The sequence below is a fragment of the Apiotrichum porosum genome (assembly GCF_003942205.1).
Source record: "Apiotrichum porosum strain DSM 27194 chromosome Unknown scaffold_12, whole genome shotgun sequence".
In the NCBI taxonomy this organism is placed as follows: Eukaryota; Fungi; Basidiomycota; class Tremellomycetes; order Trichosporonales; family Trichosporonaceae; genus Apiotrichum; species Apiotrichum porosum.
The window spans coordinates 16886-30963 of record NW_021167119.1 but is presented as its reverse complement, the minus strand read 5'-3'; the positions used below and the strand labels follow the sequence as shown (position 1 = coordinate 30963).

Below are 14078 nucleotides of genomic sequence, written 5' to 3'. Positions count from 1 at the left end.
TACTGGGGGATGTGACGTTGGCATTCATCGGACTCGGGCGACCTCGAGAGCTTCGGCGCGACGCCGCTCGGCTTTGCTGTGTGCGCCCATCGCCTGCGACCCAGACGCCAGCTTGGACAACATGGTCGAAAGACGGTGTGGCTTGACCGCAGTGTACGACAGCTGCCGAATGGACGTTTCCAGGAACGCATGGACGGCGTCGCTCAGAATCACATTGATGGACTGTGGGTGGGTGGTTAGTTGGTTATATCAGTCGCGTGCGCGCGCTTGACAACAGGCGTTCGGGGCGGGCGCCAGGAACCAGGGAGAAAGTACTCACCAGCTTGACTTCATCAAAGACGTGATCCAACCCGGGCCGGCCGAGCCGCTGGATCTCCGTCTCGATAAAGGTCACGTCGGCAAGAACCAAGGTAAGCGCCGCTTCGTTGTACCGCTGCACGTCTCGACCCGTGAGCGTTTCCTGTCACAGTCAGTCCCATAGCTCCACACGTGTTGCGCAACGTACCATAAACCATTGGTTGATCCTCTTCAACGCGTTCTCGTACGCGCGCGTCTTGGTCTCGTCCGGCAAGCCAATGAGGACAGAGTCGACGTAGGCCGTGAGGAAAGTGATCATCTCAAACACATAGGTGCTTGGCTCAATGTTGGCAGAAGCAGACTTTGGCAGCCAGTTGTACTCGGACAGCTCAAAGAACGACTCGAGCTTGGACGCAATGACGGCATCGATGCGAGTCTGGGCGATGCGCAGCGTGTCGGCGAACGAGTTGGCTGCAGACAGTGTGATGGGGCCACCACGCTGTGACGCACTGTGTGGGTGAGCAATGTGCAGACACTCGATGTGACCCACCGAAGGTTCATGAGCACGCCCTCAAGCTCCTCGACGGCGATGCTAAAGTAGCCCAAGTTGATAACAATCTGGGCAATCTGGGACAGGTTGCTCGTCGTCCGCAGCCGGTGGGCAGTCTGCTTGCTGACATGGACCGTGAGGAGGTCGTCGAGGGACTGTGGTCAGTCTTGTATCTACTGGCGAGGAGCTCACCTTGCGCAACACCTCATCAATGTCGACGTGGTGCTGAGTGACGCCGTCGGCAAACTGGTAAAACTGCTCCACAAAGTCGCGAATGTTGATGCAGCACATGGGGTATGTCTGCGAGAACGGCATGGGTTGAGGGAATCCCTGCCTGTGGAGGACGTCAGACGAGGCGGCCAAGCTTGTTCAACTTACATTGCCAACGACTCCATCTCGCCTGTTGCCAGCCAGCACACGCCCGACACCTGGTCAAACTCAGTCTGGTCGTTGACCATCATGGGCAAGTTGTCGTCGTCGCGAACGATCTGTACAGTGTCAGTTACGAAGCGAGTACCGAAACTCACATGGTCAAAGTCGGCGCTGAACTTGCGAATGAGAAGCTCCGAGTAGCGCTCGAACAAGGTGATGAGCAGACCGTTGAGCTCAGAAATGTCATAGCCGTAGCCCTGCGAGATTAGATTGTGCTACATGCTCTAAACTCACCTCAAGGGTCTGAACAAAGAGGAGAATGTTCGTCTTGCTCTCGAGGAAGACGTTGAGGTCACTGCAGCCCTTGAGGCCGAGAGACACGACGCCAATGATACGACGGCACATCTCGTCCCACAGGTCGTCGACGTCGCGCTGCGAGCGGAAATCAGTCACACTCTTGAGCACGTGCGCCTCGATGATGAAGAAGCCCACAAGCTCCTGCATCAGGTGAGGAAGCGTGGTCATGAGCGTGTCCGGGTTGGTGGCCGAGCGCGCGGCCATGATCAGGTCGGCTTGGGTCTGGTTTGTGTTAGCTCTCGTTTTAAGTGTTACACACACCTTTCGGTCCTCTTGGTAGTTGCGCTGCAGCTCGGCCTTGGAGTCGAGAGCCTCGTGGATGTGTACACACTGGTACAGGGGACGGAAGTCGATCTTGATCTGGTCGTTATCGAGAGCGTTAACTGAGAGGTCAGCACAGCCGAGCCGGCAGTTCACACCCACATTCCACGCGCTCGTTGCTGACAATCTCGAGGGAGCCGCCTATCCTGGCAAGACGGATTCCACCATCCTTCTCTCTCTTTGCGCGCCACTTCTTGATACGCGCACCCATCTGCTCGAGAGCGAGCTTGCCAACGAGGGCACTAGACTCGCGAATGTCAAACAGCCAGGACTTGGTCGAGGCCGTGACTGCGTCCTTGATGGACAAGCGGAGAGACGGCAGGGACGAGATAAGGTGTAGATAAAAGGGAGTGTTTGAGATGGATGGTGGGGGGAGGTGCGAGAGGTCTTCGATCATCTGGCTGGTCAGCACGGCTCCGTCATGAAATGAGGACCCACCCTCAGTGCACCCCAGTATTTGCCCTCGCGAATCATGTCACCAACGCGGTGGACAAGGTCCAGAAGACGGAGACAAGTCTGAAGCGTCTCGATCGCGTCGTCCATGTTCCTCGCGACCTTCTTCTGCTCTAACAGAGTGCGTTTCTGGACGTCAGTATGGGTAAAGCCAGTCGGCACCAAACCCACCTTCTCTCCGAGAGCGCGGCCGACATCGCCCATCTGGCCGTCCAGCTCGCCGATGCGCTTTCGCAAGTGGCCCGTACCTTGCCTCACCGTAGATAAGGTAAGGACAGACGATACAAAGTCCTGCCAGGTCAGTCAACTCGAACAGGGGAGGGGAGGGACGCCGGCGCACCTCATAGTTGCTCCCACAGATCTTTTCAATCTCGTGCTCCTTCTCCTCGACGAAGCGGTCGAGACTGCGCAGGTACAGCTGCTCGGTGTCCGTCTCCTGTATGGACTTGATGAGCGGCGTGAGTGCCTCGAGGTTCTCGGCGGTCGCAGACGTTGGGTCGAGGGATATCTGATGGGGCAACGTGTGAGCGTTCAAGTTCAAACAAACACAACACAGGTCTAGCGCACCTGTTGGAGCTGGAGCTCGAGCTCGGCGCTCGTAAACGTTGGGCGCTGCCGGCGCATCATCGTGCTCCAGTATACGACGTTGGGTGACTTCAGCTGCTGCTGGGTGCCGTGCAAACTGTCTGGCGCGTGGATGTTATTGACTTGGTGTACGACCCGTCGTCATGAAACTGGGGGGGGGACATCTCCGACGCGTGGAGGCGTGCAGGGTGGCGACGATTTGATTCCGTCCGTGGCGATGACGACCGGTGGAGGTGGTCCTCCTTGTGTGTTGACAAGTTGTGGGCGGCAAAAAACGATGTGGTGCACACTGGTTGCCCTCATTTGCGTGGGAGTGCAGCGGACAGTGTGAATAATAGAGCATGAGAGCAATTAGGGCACTCTCTGCTCTCTGGTTCTCTCTCTTCTTCTTCTCTCACCTTCTCCAGCAAGACCAAAACGCGACCGTCTTGTACACCCTCGTCTTGTTCACGGTGGTCCGTGCGTCGACAAGATCAACCTCGACGTGTGTTACTTCTTTTGATTCCGCACCCACTCCAGACCATCATCTTTCCCCCCTCTGGGTGCCCCGTGTCTTTCTGTTTTGCTCTTCACCCCATTCTTCCTTCCGTCACTCCATTCTCTAGGTCGTTGCCATCTCAACCCCAGCCTGGGCATCGACCTCGCCCTTGTTCATCTTCCAGTCCCCCTCTTGCCCGATCTCCTGTGTTCTCAGGCTTCACCGACTCACAGACCACCTCTTCCCTCCACTCTCCGTAAGAGTCCCTTGACCTGCCTTCCCCGCTCGCCGCTGACACCTTCCTTCCTCTCCAGGCCCATCACTGTTCTTCTTCTTCCTTCTTCTCCATTCACCAAGTTCATGGACTCTTAAGACTCAAAAGTCGCTCCAATGACTGCTCCAGCTTCGCCTCCACTCTCCACCGTGAGTATCATCTCGCCCCGGTACACGACGTAACCCGGGAGACACGCGCACACCCAGGTGGGCGGCCCATACCGGGCAACCGGATGGCTGGCTACATCGGTGCTCGCACCTCATCCTTGTCGTCACGGGCCTCTCCTTGCACTGGGTAACTGCTAACTGAGCCCAGAGCCATGCCAGTACGCCTTCACCCACCCTGGAGGAAGGCCGTCGCCACCAGGTGCCCTCCACTCTGTACGTTACCAGTGACTTGCCTCCTTCCTTCCCCGCCTTCCCTCCCACCTTCCCTCGGGACTGACACGCAACAGTGTGACCACCTCGACTGGGCCCAAGGTTTCCTCCTCGCCTCTCACCACCTTGGAGATGGCCAAAAGCACTGACACGGGATCGCCCGTTAAGCCGATCCCCACGGTGAGCCAGCAACCCCGACGCAAACACGCACTGATGAACAGCTTGATCCCCGTTCCACCGTCTTCAAACCTCTTAGACCCATAGAAACCCCGGCCGCCAAGGTGTCCACTCAGTGGGACAGTGTTACCAAGGACCTTGTACGTTGCTTCTCTCCTGGTCTTAAAGCTCTGAGCACTGACTCACCCACCCACAGGCGGCCAACGGGGACCAGTTTGTCCGCGGCAGTGCGTTGCACGTCTTGATCCCGCTGACGGTCGCAGCTCCCCCGCGTGCCCGCCTGTCTCTTCAGTCCGCTGCGAGCACCGTCATCGACACTCCTCGTTCTCAGCGTTCCCTGGACGTTCACACGCCTTCCACCGACTTGACCTGGGCCTCGTCGGCCTTTACCGGTCGCACCTTGTTCACGCCGCCGAGCAATCTCGGCTTTGACTCGCCACGCAACAACCTCGGCGCGCCGATGGCGTTCAAAACCGATGCGCCTGCCCAGGAAGAGCTTGGCCGTTTCCTCATGGTAAGCATGCAAGATTCCAACGCCACCCATCAAAGGCTAAGCCCCATCAGATCAACAACGTTCCGCGTGGGGCCAACGGCGAGGACATCAGGCAGATCATCAAGGTGCGGTTGCTGTCACGAACCACTCACTCGGTGCTAACGGTCCCATCAGAACATTGCTCCGTACAGAGCCATCATCGTCAAGCACCTGCGCACCAAGGGCTGGGTGGGTGGAAACAACTCATAGAAACATCGCTCATTCTCACAGGTCATTGCTTCATTCTACGACCCCGCGACGCCATGAAGGTCTACGAGAAGCTCCAAGTCAGCAGTATTCGCTTCGGAGCCAACGACCCACTGGTTCAGCTCCACTGTAGCACCATCTCGTCCGACGTCGTCCGCCAGGTAGGTCCCCAGGCTTCGCCACCGAGAATACTGCTGACCATTAGATCACTGGGTCCGGCGAGGAGTGGGATCAGGTGTGGCAGGCCTCTGAGGCAACGGTTAGGGTTCAGATTCACGGCCCGCACGGAGTGTCCATCGTTGGCATGGAGGTGAGTGGCTACGTTGGCGTCTCTGAAGGCCTAGCTGACGGGTTTAGAAATGCCTCTCGACCATTGGTGACCTCAAGACCTTTGCCCCTCACGACGCCAGTGGCAAAGTGAGTCGCATGTCTGTTGGGTGCTCAATAGCTGACAGCTCCATCACCAGTCTTTCTCTGCCGAGTATTATGACACGCGTCGCGCCGCCGACGCCATTCGCGTTCTGAACAACCAGGCCATTGAGGACGGTGTTCTCTCGGTTCGCTATGCCAGTGATGACCCCTTCCAGAGCGAACCCCTTGGCGGTCGTCGCGACTACCAGTCGCCTTCCGCATACACTCTCGGCTCGGCGGCGTACAGCCACAGCCGCACCAGCAGTGGAGCCTACCTGCCTCCCTCAAGCAACAACCCTACGTTCAATGCGTCCGAGCCGTCCTCGCCGTCAGCTCGCCACGACCTCGCGTCCCGCTTTGATGGTCTCCGTGTCCAGAGTGATGTTTCGCAAGTGAGGAACGCTCTTGCTTGGGCTCCACCTACCGGGCCCGAGGTCGACGACATGTACCCTCATGAGGCTCCGCCCAAGGTTAGCCCCATCTCCCGTCACCTTTCCGACCCCGGAGCTCTTCAAGGCATGCTCAACCAGATGGACCACAATGCTCGCGCTCGCCGGCGCCAGAGTGTTGGCTGGAGCACCCCCGACCGCCAGGCTATCCCTCCTGAGAACCGCGTCTTCCCTGAACGCATCGTTGCTGGTGAGTGCAACATCGTAGAAGGGCAATTCACTCACCGCCCAGGCTTCGATACTCGTACCACTGTCATGGTGAAGGATGTGCCGGTGAGTGCAAAGCAGCTCACGCCGTCGCTGATCCGCAGAACAAGCTCTCCCGTCAGGAACTGATCAACATCCTGAGCGAGGTAAGTCAAGTTGAAAATGCAACAAGCTGACGTGCCGAGGTGGTTCCGAACGAGTTTGATTTCGTGTACCTCCGTTTCGACTTCAACAACCACTGCAATGTGAGGTCCCAACCGTCGTTTACATACTGATGCGCGCAGGTCGGCTACGCCTTTGTCAACTTTACGTCTGTCAAGGCGCTCTACACTTTCATCCAGTCCAAGGTCGGCAAAAAGTGGAACATGTTCTCGAGCGAAAAGGTCCTTCAGGTATGGCGATTGAGTGTTTTACCTGCAGTCGTTGACGTCGTTCACAGGTGTCGTATGCCAACATTCAAGGAAAGGTGTCGCTTGTCAACAAGTTTAGGTGAGTGAAGCAGGTATGGAGTCGACAGTAGCTAACCTGCAACAGAAACTCTGCTGTCATGGACGTCATTGAAGAGTGGCGTCCCCAGATCTTTTAGTACGCTAAGGCGCGGAGGACCATGTGCTAACCAGATTCAGCTCCAATGGTGCTCTCAAGGGCAAGCCTGTACGTTTCACGCTCTCACTATGTTGGCAATCACTAACACGTCGCAGGAGCCATTCCCTGAGGTAAGCGTTCGATGTCAGCCTCGCTCACTGTTCTATCAGGCCGACAACCCTTCGGCGCGCAACAGATCCACGGCGGCGCGTCTGTCGTTCCTTTCAGGTGAGATCCCAGTTCACTCCCGCGGTCCCGCTACATGTTCGGTAGCCCTAACCGAGACCAGGCTCCGTGACCCGCGAGTCGCTCAGCAACGACCCTTCCGCATATGACTACTCGGCTTCCTCGTCCCACCACGGCTTCTGAAGCAAGTCCCGGTGGCGCCAGATTGTCGTCCCTTCCTCCGTTCTCTCTCACTCTCTCTCTCTCGTCTTCTCCCCGTCTTCTATCCTGTGTTTGTTTTCATCATGTTGCCTCGTCTTATCATTCCCGACCTCGAACCCCAAAACGAAACGTTGGCCTCAAACTGAGGCGGCCCTCATCTCTCCGACCTCGATCATTTTCAACGACCCCCACATCCCATGCCCCCGCCGGCCATCTCATGCTGTACAACATGTAAATATGTAATAAATGCGCGCCTGCGCCCCCATGCACCCCAAGTTGAGAATCCAAGGCTTGTCTTTAGCATACAGAGGCAAATCCGTAGGGCGATGTGGCAGAGTGCAATTAGCGATGGGGCAGCCCACCAACAGCGGCACAAGTGGCAGAGGCAGCATGAACGGCAGAACCAGAGGACAACGGTGAAAACACCCCGCGAAGACACGGTACGGCCACCGCGAGCTCACGACACACTAGACGTTTGGGAAGAGGGAGGGAGACATGGCAAAACTGTAGCATCATGTTAGGTGCGCAAATATACAACAAATCCGTATATATATCTTGATTCTCTGCACAGCGGTCGTTGCTAAATTTATGACTGCGTGTGCTTTATGTGTGTGTTGTTGTGTTTTTTGCTTCTTTCGCGTATATATAATTTAGCACAGCAGGACCTTGAGTCCGAGGTCGTCGCACACGGCCTTCCACTCTGCGCGGGGCTCGCCAGTGTCGACGCGGCGCCAGACTTCCTGGATGATCCGGCTGGCCGTCTCGACGTCGAAGCAGCACTGGGCCTTGAACCCCTCGAGCAGGGTCAGGAGCCACTGGCGGCTGCCGCCGTCCACCTCGCAGCCGGCAATGACCGCGGGCCACATGAGGTCGATGCTCATGCCGAGCGCGGCCGTGCTCACGCTGCAGTGCTGGAGGACCTCCTGCGCGGCCTCTTGCACCTCGGGGTCGCCCCGGCGGCGGCCGTAGGCCATGCGCAGGAGGAGGATCTTCATCGTGCTGGCGTACGCCTTGTTGCCCACCTGGACACGCTCGTGCTCGACGGGCACGACCTGCGTGTTCTGCAGGCTCTGGATCCACGCGTCAATGTCCGTGTTGAGGTTGGCCGCCTCGGTGTGCAGGGCACCGTCGTCGAGCGGGCTGCCTACGCGCGACGCCTGTGGCGGGGCGGCGGTGCCAGTCGGCGACTGGAAAATGTTGGGGAGGACATTGGCGGGCAGCAGGCCGGTCGAGGACGAGTCGATGTGGATAAAGCCCTCGGGCCCAATGTTTGCCGAGCGCGTCGTCGTCTTGGGCGGCTCTTCGAGGTAACGACCCTGCTTGGCCACGCGGGCCAAGAGGCGCGAGATGCGCGAGAAGAGGTGGACCATGACCTTGCTCATACCGAACAAGGTCTCCACCGAGTGCTCGTCGTACGTGCTCGAGCTCTTCTCAAACCACCAGTTCTCAGACTCGGAAATGAGCTCTGGCTCCTGGCCAAGGGTGAGGCATCCTGCGAGTTTGTCAGTGCCTCGTTCTAAAAAAACTGGAGGAAATGGTGATATTCGGTTCAAGTCGGACAATGCTGCCCATCATGGTATACCCGACGTTTTTTTTTTTGACAAGGTCGGGTGCCACTTCCAAACAGCTTCAACCGCGCAAGGCGGTCCAGCGTGTGGGGCTCACATGCCAACACCCATTGTCAAGATGCCACACTCCAACACAGGCACACACGCACGAGGGTGCAGTGGAGCTCGTCATAGAGACGGGTAAGGGAAGTTGTTTTGGGGAGGAAGGCGCATGCGGGATGCCGTAACGTCACGAGGCACATGACGACGGATGGGGAATGTGGCATTTTGGCAGATTCGAGAATAAACTCACCTAGCGTCTCGTAAATGGCCAGCATCTCAAGGAGAAGTCGCGCAGGGGTAGCCGTTACACCGTCGGCGAGCTGAGTCGGGGTCGAGGCCTTGAGCATGCGCGCGGGTCCACCTCGCTGGGCGACGAGGCGCTTGGCGACGGCAAAGTTGTCCAGCCAGTGCTCGCCGCCAAAGAAGATGTCAATGGTCGCCAGGGAGGTGGCGGCGCTCAACGCAGCGTCGCTGGCAGCTGCGGCGGGGTCATCGAGGGCACGGCAGACCATCTGCTTGGCCATGTCGCGAAGGTTGGCGGCATACTGAAACGTGGCGGTGGTCTGGACAGTGTTCATTCCGGAACGGGCGAGCAGAAAAGCCTGGTGCACAGCCCCGATACCGAGAAGGGTGACACGGAGGGCGTCGGCGGCCGGGTTCATGCCCCTCGGAGACTCGAGGGCCAGCGGCAAGTTGATGGCCAGCATGGGGTTGAGAGAGGACGGAATCGCCATCATGAGGTCTGCGGCGTTTGCGCAGTAGTGAAGGATGAGACTCTGTTCCTGCGCCGTGGGGAACCATGGCAGGAGAACTAGTGGACGTGTAAGTGACGTGCTTTCACCGTGTCGACGGGCCGTGCATTGCATTGTTGTGGTGGTAACTCACAGTTGGGAGTGCTGAGCAGCGGAGTCTCACCGTCCGCCCACTTGTCCTTGCCTTCAACCAAGGACGCCAAGGCACCAGCAGTGGGAGCTGCAGCGATGAGATCGAGACCCGCGGCAATGGGATCGAAGCCCATGGCTGACGGGCTCAGGCCCCGGGAAAAAGCACGGTCCCAGCCCAGCGGCTCGCCACCGATGCCAAACCCCTCGGGGACAGCTTGGCTGAGCTCAAACGTCAAGTCGGTGGTGGCGGTGGGCGGTGTGGTGTTCTCCACCGAGCCTGAGCCGTCGTACTTGTCGTCGTCGTTGTCCGACTCGGACTGCTGTCCGTTACGTTTCGGCTTCTTGGCCTCGTTCGGGTCGGGAAAGCAGCACTGAAAAAAAAACAGACGTTAGCGTCGGACTCCGATGGCTTTGTGGCGCAACGTCCATGCGCACGCATGGACATTGTTGTGTCCCTGCTGTTCCATAACAACAGGAGTTGGTTGGCACAGCCCGACTGGCCGCTGGAGTCACTCACCTCGCGCTTGGCCACCTGGCATCGGCGGCAAACTGGGCGGCCCTCATCGCACTTGATGCGACGAGCGCGACAGCCCAGGCATCCTGTACGGGAGCGAGTGTACTTTTGACGACGCTTGACGCCCAGACGCCCCGACTTTGGAGGTGCAGGCGGACGTTGGTCGTCCGCCCCCATCCGGAGGCCGCCGGGCCCCATGGAGGAAGCACCGACAGCTGCACCTGCCAGTGCTCGACGGTGGGCATCCATCGACGACTCTGCGAGGTACGGGTGGTGCCTCGAGGCGGTGGGGTACTGTTCGCTGCTGCTGCATATGCCTGTCAGCCACCAGTCGCGCATGACAAGGAGAAGGAAGTGACGCGGTCATGACTAGGCTTCGGAGGCGTCGCGCCACTTTTTGACAGCACGACCCGAGGGGCTGAGAAATGGGTGTTTGTGTGGATTGGAACCAACAGCGAGCGGGCCGGTGTTGGCCGCTCGCGCGTGTGTCTGTAGCACATGTGTGTGATCCGCGGGCGGTAAAGTCGGCGGACCGGTCGCCGGAGACGGGAGTGTCCCCCCAGGACAGAAGAAGCACAGCGACCAACAGGCAGCAGGATAATCGCCGCGCCCGATAGGTATCACCGCCACGTTTAGCGGACGCATGTTGGTGGTATACGCCACCATCACGCCCCACAAGGTATCAAGGTGTTGCGCAGCGGACAGTCAACTCCGTTACCAGGGACTCACGTTTGGTCTTCAAACTCGTTGTGCCAGATGTTTGAGGCCGCCATCGGTGGCGGAATAGGAGGGGGCATGCCGTCAAAACCGCCGTCGTAGGCTGCTGCTGCTGCTGCCTGCTGCTGGACAGGAGGGAACCACGGAGCTTGCTGCTGGGGGGGAGTCGGCACGGTCCAGCGGTGACGAGGAGGGAGGAGGGACTGGATGTCGGGGCTCGAGGCCGACGACGAGTCCGACGTGGCAGAGTACGAGTTACCGAACCCGGCGTACATCGGGGGTGTGAGCTCCTGTGGAGGAACACGAAGAGGAGGAGCGACGAGGTAGGGAGGGGAGCGTCCGTATCCGAAGAGTGCGGACTCGGGAACGGCAGTGAGGACTGGATGGAGTTGGAACGCCATGTGAACGTTGGTGTGCAGAGTACCGCTGCGACGCGTTGATCCGGACGATCAAAAAAAGTAGGAGCGTGGGTGTGTTGGGAGGAGAAACGCAAGATGCCGTCAGCCGTGGAAGGCTCTTGAGCGATTGCGTCGAGGAGAGGGAGAGAGAGAGGAATATGGGGTTGAGCCCAGATGGCCAGCTCCGTTGCGCTAGAAGGATGGGATGGAGGGGTGTGGTGTGAAAGAGGGGTGGGGGGGGGGGGGGGGGGGGGCAGCTATCACGCTTCCAGGCGTGCGGGGAGAAACGGCAGCGCGTCTGTGTGGGCGATACGACTGATATTAAAGTGGACGACCGAAATGAGACGATACGGGGGGGATCGACGAATGTACCAACGACCTGGTTCGAGACTGTGCCCGGGGTTGGGCGCTCGGGGGGCGTTTGGGGATGGCGGCAGGCGGCGCTTGCGTCTTTCAGGCCGTTCAGGTTGTTGGTGCAGGTATGCAAGCGACTGGTGCGTCTCGCTGGATCTCTAGCACAGTCGTCTCGTTTGCTCTCTGTCTCTCTCGACCGATTGCAAGTGAGGCGGACACTCGGGGGCGTCTTCAAAGGCGTTTTGTGGGCGTTTGGGCTTCTGTACCGGGCGGGGCAGTGAGACACCGTATGGACCAGGAACCAAAAAGCAAACACAGAGAGAGACCCAAAGGGCAAACGACGGAGAAACCAAACTTGGCGATGGGAAACGCAGGGAGGGCGATGGAGAGACAGCGCTTAGTCACAGCGGGGTGTGTGTGTGTGTTGTGTGTGTGTGTACGTAGGTATATATGTGTTTTTGTGTGTGTGAGAGAGAGTGCTCTGTGTGTCGAGAAATGAGAGCGCGACGTTGACGGAGAGGGGTGGGGGGGATGGGCGTTGGAAGGGTCAAAGGGGATAGCTAAGGGGGATGAGAAGGGGTTGGGATGGGGATCTATCTTCTTGTGTCTTTCTCAGGATAACCCGCGTGCTGTTGATGAACGCTACTGATTGCGCTGTTTTTGGAGATGGACCTCTGTCCAGAGGCCAGAGGCCAGACCCATGGGGCGGAGAGAACGATCTCCCATATCGTCACACACGGCGCGCTTGCTGCCCTCTTTGCTGCTCTGTTGCCCTTGTCGTCTGCGTCGCCCTCACGGTCTTGTGCCGTCGCCATGCCTTGCGCGGGCAAACGCGCGGCCAACTCGAGAGAGAGACGTCTGTCAGTTTGCCTCTGCAAAGGGGTGTGCACCGTGCTGTGATCAAGGGGGGGCCTGGGGTACGCCTGGTCCTGCAAAAGAGATCTGGACCCAACCCCGTGTTGCGGGTTGCTGGGTCTGATGCCCGGCGGCCCCCCTCCCCCCCTCCTCTCGACGACCCCGAATGCCGTCGTCGCTCCTCTCATGCGGTGCACAGGCTGCGCGCGCGCTGGGTTGCATAATGTATTTCGAACTTTTGGGTGGCCAATATTTCCCGATGTGATTTGTCCTGGGAGGTTATTCCCTCTCTTGCCTCTGCTGCCCATGTCCGGCCGACCGGCCTCCGGTCCCAGCTCTTTTCTTCTTTTGCGTCAAGCGGCCTGACCTTCGGAGGCGAAAAGGCGGCCACAACTGGCCAACAGGCTCTCACTCCTGGTCGGCCACTGGAGCCCGGGGCATGCGGGACGATGACTCTCGCCCCTGGCCCGCCCTGGTCCATGTGCTGGCTAAACGGCAGTGGCCGGCAGTGGGCGGCCGTTTCCCATTCGACAGGTTTCCTACCCCACGGCGCTGGGACGGGATTCCTGCAATGCGTTTCGACCAGGCCACACAGCAAAACATCGGCGTCCATCGTCCCCTCCCTTTTTTCCCCTCCACCCCCTCCCCCCCCCCTCTGGCCTCTGGGTGCACCCCCTTGCTAACCGGAGAGGGTGAGGGGGGAGAGGTCGTCATACCGTACTAAAATCTCGCCTCAGCACAGGCTGCAACTCGTGTCTGCCACACGCTTGTCCACCATGATGCCCCCCCCCGCGGTCAACCCCAGCTGCCCCATTCTGCTACCAACTTCTTCCCCGCACACATCGCACACACTACGCATATGGCAAACGCACAAACGTACGCACATAGAGACATACGCACGACCAGTCATTCCATGACGATCACCGTCTCGTCCGGCCAGGACCCAGACCGCACTCCGTTGTACCTAGATCCGTTTTCTAGCAGCAAGCTCAAGGACGGACCATTGAGTTTCTGGCGCAGCATTCTGTGACATCGTGTTCAAGCTCGGTCGTACGAGCTGTGCGTCAAGGCGGCGGCGGTGACTGTGAGGTTTCCCGGCCCGCTTTCAGTTTCAGTTTCGGCGCGTCTACTTGAGACTGCCCTCCTTGTGACTCCTTGTCACCTGCGCACCCCCCTCCGCGACTCTGCAGGTGACGACTGTGACTGTCACTCCCATGTCCGCTATCGTTGACCGTTGACACACACTTGACACTGCTCTTTGTGGGGTACGGGTGGGGGGTCGCAGTAGTGTCTCACGCCGAGACAAATGTCACTTTGGCACAGGCTTTGGTTTGCTTCCCCCTGTTTACCCGTCCATTCAACCGCACGGCAGATCCCCCCAGGCCGCCCTGTTCCTATCAGTGACCCCCAGCGTTGCCTCGTTCTGGCTAGCGCATGTACGCAACACACTACCGAACAGAAAAGAGAGCCTGGCCTGAGTCTCGCCCTCAATGTCTCCCCTGAGAGACCTTTTCTTTCACCCGTGTCGTGCGCGGCACATGCCTTGTCCCGCGCAATCACCCTGACGATCATGAAGGCACCGAGGCACGGCCCAACCATTCTCTCGGCGCTTCCAACCCGAATCAAGGAGAGAGCAAGAGACAGAGAGAGAAATGCCCCACAGGATGCCAGCACAGGCCGTGGGCAAACAGCACATCATACGCAGGGGATGGCGGCTCGTGCGCGTC

The 14078-nt window shown here is 58.9% G+C and overlaps 3 protein-coding genes across 3 annotated transcripts; 1 reads left to right on the top strand and 2 right to left on the bottom strand.

Moving 5' to 3' along the window:
* Positions 1–24: 24 nt before the first annotated feature.
* Positions 25–2977, bottom strand: EHS24_002043 (uncharacterized protein; the record flags this gene model as incomplete). Its single annotated transcript, XM_028617793.1, has 14 exons — positions 25–222; positions 320–460; positions 506–806; positions 848–1002; positions 1040–1181; positions 1226–1335; positions 1375–1476; positions 1514–1798; positions 1838–1959; positions 2000–2294; positions 2336–2479; positions 2522–2641; positions 2691–2858; positions 2918–2977. The coding sequence occupies 14 exons, from the start codon at positions 2975–2977 to the stop codon at positions 25–27; spliced, it is 2343 nt and encodes a 780-aa protein (XP_028473471.1).
* An 826-nt stretch (positions 2978–3803) lies between these two features.
* Positions 3804–7001, top strand: EHS24_002042 (uncharacterized protein; the record flags this gene model as incomplete). The annotated part of the gene is made up of 22 exons (XM_028617792.1): positions 3804–3836; positions 4003–4067; positions 4142–4244; positions 4286–4381; positions 4438–4468; positions 4505–4755; positions 4806–4859; positions 4909–4962; positions 5043–5141; positions 5186–5290; positions 5338–5397; positions 5448–6030; positions 6073–6113; positions 6152–6193; positions 6233–6292; positions 6332–6439; positions 6487–6536; positions 6582–6632; positions 6674–6701; positions 6749–6763; positions 6803–6860; positions 6922–7001. The coding sequence occupies 22 exons, from the start codon at positions 3804–3806 to the stop codon at positions 6999–7001; spliced, it is 2067 nt and encodes a 688-aa protein (XP_028473470.1).
* A 668-nt stretch (positions 7002–7669) lies between these two features.
* On the bottom strand, positions 7670–11145 carry EHS24_002041 (uncharacterized protein; the record flags this gene model as incomplete). The annotated part of the gene is made up of 5 exons (XM_028617791.1): positions 7670–8511; positions 8880–9440; positions 9515–9884; positions 10031–10334; positions 10757–11145. The coding sequence occupies 5 exons, from the start codon at positions 11143–11145 to the stop codon at positions 7670–7672; spliced, it is 2466 nt and encodes an 821-aa protein (XP_028473469.1).
* Positions 11146–14078: the final 2933 nt, after the last annotated feature.